At 50.5% G+C, this 7,501-nt stretch overlaps 1 protein-coding gene across 1 annotated transcript in view; it reads right to left on the reverse strand.

Moving 5' to 3' along the window:
• Positions 1-7,501, reverse strand: part of LOC139544968 (protein unc-13 homolog B-like) — a 133,530-nt gene that overhangs the window by 40,279 nt on the left and 85,750 nt on the right. The window contains exons 19-21 of the mRNA XM_071352221.1: positions 1,317-1,443; positions 427-523; positions 19-162 (exon numbers count right to left, since the gene is read on the reverse strand). Of these exons, the coding sequence (XP_071208322.1) occupies positions 19-162; positions 427-523; positions 1,317-1,443 (368 nt within the window). The remainder of the gene's footprint in view (positions 1-18; positions 163-426; positions 524-1,316; positions 1,444-7,501) is intronic.

Consider the following 7,501-nt stretch of genomic DNA (forward strand, 5'->3'; position numbering starts at 1 on the left):
TGTGTGTTTGTGTGTTACCTTGGCGAATCGCCTGTTGTAGTGGGCCTGCACCTTGGGGTCAGGACAGTCTAGTTTCTTGATGATCTCAAAGCTCTGGTTGAGCTGGGTGAAGATGTCCACTACTGAACTGGAGAACAGAGCATGCTCCGACGTCTGCTGGAACTATAGTAGGGAGAAGAGAGGGAGAGAGAGAGAGAGAGCCACAGAGAGAGAGAGGTCAGGGGTCATGGTACAAAGGTCAGATAGGTAGAATTAGTCTGTGCCCCAATTCTCCACAATTTTCTTGACGTGTGTACTTGCACACTCCCCAAAATGGATTTTAAAGTATAGGATTGGTGTAATTATTGGCTGGAGGGAGTTTCCCCCATTGTTAAACACATGCGAGAAAGTGTGCAAGTGAGCAGGTGAGATGTGGAGGTCCCTCACCCCTTCCCTCTTGTCCCTCTCTAGAGCTCCATTCATAAACTCCATGGACACATCCTCGTTCTCACCCAGCCACTGAAGGACAAACTGCAGAAACCACCTGGAGAGAGAGGAAAGAAGAGGGAGAGAGAGGAGGGAGGGACAGTGGGAAAGAAAACGAGAGAGGGAGAGAAAGAGAGACAGACATGAAGAGAGATAGACATAAAGGGAGACAGACATAAAAGGAGACAGACATAAAGGGAGACAGACATAAAGGGAGACAGACATAAAGGGAGACAGACATAAAGGGAGACAGACATAAAGGGAGACAGACATAAAGGGAGACAGACATAAAAGGAGACAGACATAAAGGGAGACAGACATAAAAGGAGACAGACATAAAGGGAGACAGACATAAAGGGAGACAGACATAAAGGGAGACAGACATAAAGGGAGACAGACATAAAGGGAGACAGACATAAAGGGAGACAGACATAAAGGGAGACAGACATAAAGGGAGACAGACATAAAGGGAGACAGCCATAAAGGGAGACAGACATAAAGGGAGACAGACATAAAGGGAGACAGCCATAAAGGGAGACAGACATAAAGGGAGACAGCCATAAAGGGAGACAGACATAAAGGGAGACAGACATAAAGGGAGACAGACATGAAGGGAGACAGAGATAAAGGGAGACAGTCAAAAAGGGAGACAGTTAAAAAGGGAGAGTTACAGGAGTTACAGCCCAATTACAGGAAGAGAGAATTGGAAAAGACGTAGTGTGAATGTGAGAAAGAAGCAGAATGAAACACAGTGTTAGAGAACAAGTGGCTGTCAGAGAGAAAGAGAGATTCGATGAATTCATGAGCAAGAGGATACAGTTTGTGTGTGTGGGGGGGGGGTCCCTACTCACGCAGAATACTCTGGTACATTGTCTTGGAAGGCAGGCAGGTCGATCACATACTCGTTGTAAAGCCACTTAACCTTGAAGTGAAGATTCATGTAGTCAGCACTCTTACACAGACGATGTTTCTCGTGCTCTGAGGATAGAAGACACACAGTTAGCCTCTGTCTGTCTTCACTCCCATTCAAGAGGACCACAGTGGAAATAAGTCCCAGACTTTATTGTGTGTTACCCTCGATGATTTTATTCATGTGCATGTATGACTTTTAAGTTTTATTTGTGATTGTTTTTTAAAAATGGTTGAATTAATAAACTAAACTAAACATGGGTTCACCCGGGGAATAAACGGCAGTTACATGAACAGTATTTTCCATATTCTACACAAGTGTCCCTAAAGGGACATACTGTTCTGATATACAGTTTAGGCTCCAAACAAGCCAAAACTCAAATAATAATTGCTGTCATGTTGAATTTGTGAAAACAATTGCAATATATTAGTGTTATTGTATGAATTAATTGATGAAGCCATCTCCCTAAGAAGGCTGGGAATTGTCAGGGACCTCACGATGCGATATTATCACAATACTTAGTAGGGTGTCCAATCACTGCCCAAAGTGCGTGAAAATGAGCTTTCGTTATGACATTTCACTTCCATACGTTACAAAATATACATTTTCCAAGACAAATGTGATTCTTCATGTTCTGAATCGTTCCGTGGGGTCTTTCTCTGACATCCATTAGCATTATATCCCCCCCCAAAATCGGGTATCGTCACCTAATACATCCCATAATAAGCACCGAGCTCTGTTGACAGAGTGGCGCCGCTTTCACACAGCGACTTTTGAGGATTTTACGCTGTGTTCGTCTGCAAAGTTGTTTAGTAGGGTGTCCACCCACTGCCCAAAAAGCCAAACGCGTCCAAGGAGTCTGTCAATCTGGTAGACTAGCTATATTGTGGCGCCAGTCTGTCATTCTGGTAGACTAGCTATATTGTGGCGCCAGTCTGTCATTCTGGTAGACTAGCTATATTGTGGCGCCAGTCTGTCATTCTGGTAGACTAGCTATATTGTGGCGCCAGTCTGTCATTCTGGTAGACTAGCTATATTGTGGTGCCAGTATGTCAATCTGGTAGACTAGCTATATTGTGGTGCCAGTATGTCATTCTGGTAGACTAGCTATATTGTGTTGTAGTCCCATGTGGCATAGTTGGTAGAGCACGGCTCAGTTGGTAGAGCACGGCTCAGTTGGTAGAGCACGGCTCAGTTGGTAGGGCACGACTCAGCTGGTAGGGCACGGCTCAGTTGGTAGGGCACGGCTCAGCTGGTAGGGCACGGCTCAGCTGGTAGGGCACGGCTCAGCTGGTAGGGCACGGCTCAGCTGGTAGGGCACGGCTCAGTTGGTAGGGCACGGCTCAGCTGGTAGGGCACGGCTCAGTTGGTAGGGCACGACTCAGCTGGTAGGGCACGGCTCAGCTGGTAGGGCACGGCTCAGCTGGTAGAGCACGGCTCAGTTGGTAGGGCACGGCTCAGTTGGTAGGGCACGGCTCAGTTGGTAGGGCACGACTCAGCTGGTAGGGCACGGCTCAGTTGGTAGGGCACGACTCAGCTGGTAGGGCACGGCTCAGTTGGTAGGGCACGACTCAGCTGGTAGGGCACGGCTCAGCTGGTAGGGCACGGCTCAGCTGGTAGAGCACGGCTCAGTTGGTAGAGCACGGCTCAGTTGGTAGGGCACGGCTCAGTTGGTAGGGCACGGCTCAGTTGGTAGGGCACGGCTCAGTTGGTAGAGCACGGCTCAGTTGGTAGAGCACGGCTCAGTTGGTAGGGCACGGCTCAGTTGGTAGAGCACGGCTCAGTTGGTAGGGCACGGCTCAGTTGGTAGGGCACGGCTCAGTTGGTAGGGCACGGCTCAGTTGGTAGAGCACGGCTCAGTTGGTAGAGCACGGCTCAGTTGGTAGAGCACGGCTCAGTTGGTAGGGCACGGCTCAGTTGGTAGGGCACGGCTCAGTTGGTAGAGCACGGCTCAGTTGGTAGAGCACGGCTCAGTTGGTAGGGCACGGCTCAGTTGGTAGAGCACGGCTCAGTTGGTAGGGCACGGCTCAGCTGGTAGGGCACGGCTCAGTTGGTAGGGCACGACTCAGCTGGTAGGGCACGACTCAGCTGGTAGGGCACGGCTCAGTTGGTAGAGCACGGCTCAGTTGGTAGAGCACGGCTCAGTTGGTAGGGCACGACTCAGCTGGTAGGGCACGGCTCAGCTGGTAGGCAGCTGGTAGGGCACGGCTCAGTTGGTAGAGCACGGCTCAGCTGGTAGGGCACGGCTCAGTTGTTAGGCAGCTGGTAGGGCACGGCTCAGTTGGTAGAGCACGGCTCAGTTGGTAGAGCACGGCTCAGTTGGTAGAGCACGACTCAGCTGGTAGGGCACGACTCAGCTGGTAGGGCACGACTCAGCTGGTAGAGCACGACTCAGCTGGTAGGGCACGACTCAGCTGGTAGAGCACGGCTCAGTTGGTAGAGCACGGCTCAGTTGGTAGAGCACGGCTCAGTTGGTAGAGCACGGCTCAGTTGGTAGGGCACGACTCAGCTGGTAGAGCACGGCTCAGCTGGTAGAGCACGGCTCAGTTGGTAGGGCACGACTCAGCTGGTAGAGCACGGCTCAGCTGGTAGAGCACGGCTCAGTTGGTAGGGCACGACTCAGCTGGTAGAGCACGGCTCAGTTGGTAGGGCACGACTCAGCTGGTAGAGCACGGCTCAGTTGGTAGGGCACGGCTCAGTTGGTAGGGCACGGCTCAGTTGGTAGGGCACGGCTCAGCTGGTAGGGCACGGCTCAGTTGGTAGGGCACGGCTCAGTTGGTAGGGCACGGCTCAGCTGGTAGGCAGCTGGTAGGGCACGGCTCAGTTGGTAGAGCACGGCTCAGCTGGTAGGCAGCTGGTAGGGCACGGCTCAGTTGGTAGAGCACGGCTCAGCTGGTAGGGCACGGCTCAGTTGGTAGAGCACGGCTCAGTTGGTAGGGCACGACTCAGCTGGTAGAGCACGGCTCAGTTGGTAGGGCACGACTCAGCTGGTAGGGCACGACTCAGCTGGTAGAGCACGGCTCAGTTGGTAGGGCACGGCTCAGTTGGTAGAGCACGGCTCAGTTGGTAGGGCACGGCTCAGCTGGTAGAGCACGGCTCAGTTGGTAGGGCACGGCTCAGTTGGTAGAGCACGGCTCAGCTGGTAGGGCACGGCTCAGTTGGTAGAGCACGGCTCAGTTGGTAGAGCACGGCTCAGTTGGTAGGGCACGGCTCAGTTGGTAGAGCACGGCTCAGTTGGTAGGGCACGGCTCAGTTGGTAGGGCACGGCTCAGCTGGTAGGGCACGGCTCAGTTGGTAGGGCACGGCTCAGTTGGTAGGGCACGGCTCAGTTGGTAGGGCACGGCTCAGCTGGTAGGGCACGGCTCAGTTGGTAGGGCACGGCTCAGTTGGTAGGGCACGGCTCAGTTGGTAGGGCACGGCTCAGCTGGTAGGGCACGGCTCAGTTGGTAGGGCACGGCTCAGCTGGTAGGGCACGGCTCAGTTGGTAGGGCACGGCTCAGTTGGTAGAGCACGGCTCAGTTGGTAGAGCACGGCTCAGTTGGTAGGGCACGGCTCAGTTGGTAGGGCACGGCTCAGTTGGTAGGGCACGGCTCAGTTGGTAGGGCACGGCTCAGCTGGTAGGGCACGGCTCAGTTGGTAGGGCACGGCTCAGTTGGTAGGGCACGGCTCAGTTGGTAGGGCACGGCTCAGTTGGTAGAGCACGGCACTTGTAATGTCAGGGTTGTGGGTTTGATTCCCACGGGGAGACCAGCACGAACAAATATGAAAATGTATGCACTCTGGATAAGAGCGCCTGCAAAATAACTGAAATGTAAAATGTCATGCCAGTGTAGACTAAAGTCGTGCTGTAAAACATATTCTTCCTTTTCCCATGTTTACTAGTACTGAGCTCAAAGAGTCCCTGTGACTGATCTTCCTCCTGCTCTAAGACTGGACTGTCAACCCCCCCATGGTCAACACAGCACACACCATTAAACTGGTCTTCTCTGTATACACGTCCGCCATTACTGAACACACTTTTCTCTGTGTGAAGGCCAGGGTGTGTATTGCTTTACTTTACTGTGTGTGACTGAGGGGATTTTGGACCTCCTGGGCTGCCATCCATACCAAGGCCACATGATCCATCAGTATTTCCTGTCTGCTGTGTTGTGGCGTGATGCTTGCCGGTTCAGTGCATGGGAGCTCAGTGGTCAAAAAGACAAACAGAGCACAGCAAAATTGCACAACACACACACACATCCCTCACAGCAAGCTGAACACACAAGCATGTGTGTACACACACACACACACACACACACACACACACACACACACACACACACACACACACACACACACACACACACACACACACACACACACACACACGTCTTACCAGCGTAAAAGTCTAGTCTGCGGATTCGGATTGTTTCAGGCGCTGAGATGGCAACACAAATGAGAAACAAACAAAAAATGAGGAAGAAAGAGTGACAGAGCCAAAGACGGAGACGAGAGAGAGAGACAAAGAAAGAGAGAGAGAGTGAGAGAGAGAAAAAAAAAAAAGAGAGCGAGGAGGGGGGAGGAGAGAGAGTGAAAGGAGGGGGGAGGAGAGAGAGTGAGAGGAGGGGGGAGGAGAGAGAGTGAGAGGAGGGGGGAGGAGAGAGAGTGATAGGAGGGGGGGGGGGAGTGAGAGAGAAAGAAAGAAAGAAAGAAAGAAAGAAAGAAAGAAAGAAAGAAAGAAAGAAAGAAAGAAAGAAAGAAAGAGAGAGGAGGGGGGGAGAGAGAGTGAGAGGAGGGGGGAGGAGAGAGAGTGAAAGGCAGCAGAAAATAGAAGGATAAAAAGTGATGAAAGATAGACAGGCAGGCAGGAGGGCGGGAGGGAGGCAGGAGGAAGGGAGGGAGGGAGGCAGGGAGGGAGGCAGGAGGAAAGGAGGGAGACAGGAGGAAGGGAGGGAGGCAGGGGGAAGGGAGGGAGGCAGGGGGAAGGGAGGGAGGCAGGAGGAAGGGAGGGAGGGAGGCAGGAGGAAGGGAGGGAGGGAGGCAGGAGGAAGGGAGGGAGGGAGGCAGGAGGAAGGGAGGGAGTGATAATGGTAGGAAGAGAGAGATGAAGAGGAGATAAGAGTTAGCGTGACAGAACAGAAGGCAATGATAGAAGATAATGAGACTCCTAAACAACAGAACAGCCCTCTGCAGTCATCATCAAACATATGTAGCGTGTCAGTCCCGTAACATTTTAGTCATTTAACAGACACTCTTATCCAGAGCAACTTACAGGAGCAATTAGGTTTAAGTGCCTTGCTCAAGGGCACAGACAGATTTTTCACCTAGTCGACTGGTGGATTCAAACCAGCAGCCTTTGAGTTACTGGCCCAACGCTATTAACCACTAGGCTACCTGCCGCTTCTCTCTCTTTCTATTTCTGCTTCATACAGAGGCTAAGTCATCGTTATGATTAGTCTGCATTAATATAATAATAATCATAATCGTAATAATATTTGTCCACTGAGCTACGGAGGACTCTGAACTAGGTCAAGTAAAATACGACTCAAAAAAAGAAGAAGTAAACATCATTCGGAAGCTACGGCCAGGAATTATTCTACAGCATTGATTCAAAATAACATGTTTCCCCCTTAAATGGCTTTTTGGTAAATAGAAATGAATGGAACCAATACTACAGTCTAATACTACAGTCTAATACTACAGTTTAATACTACAGTCTAATACTACAGAACCAATACTACAGTATAATACTACAGAACCAATACTACAGTCTAATACTACAGAACCAATACTACAGTCTAATACTACAGAACCAATACTACAGTCGGGTTACAATACTACAGTCTGGTTACAATACAATAGTCTGGTTACAATACAATAGTCTGGTTACAATACAATAGTCTGGTTACAATACAATAGTCTGGTTACAATACAATAGTCTGGTTACAATACAATAGTCTGGTTACAATACCAATAGTCTGGTTACAATACTACAGTCTGGTTACAATACCAATAGTCTGGTTACAATACTACAGTCTGGTTACAATACAACAGTCTAATACTACAGAACAAATACTACAGTCTAATACTACAGAACCAATACTACAGTCTGGTTACAATACAATAGTTTGGTTAAAATACAATAGT

The sequence above is a fragment of the Salvelinus alpinus genome, chromosome 19 (genome assembly GCF_045679555.1).
Source record: "Salvelinus alpinus chromosome 19, SLU_Salpinus.1, whole genome shotgun sequence".
NCBI classification, from domain to species: Eukaryota; Metazoa; Chordata; class Actinopteri; order Salmoniformes; family Salmonidae; genus Salvelinus; species Salvelinus alpinus.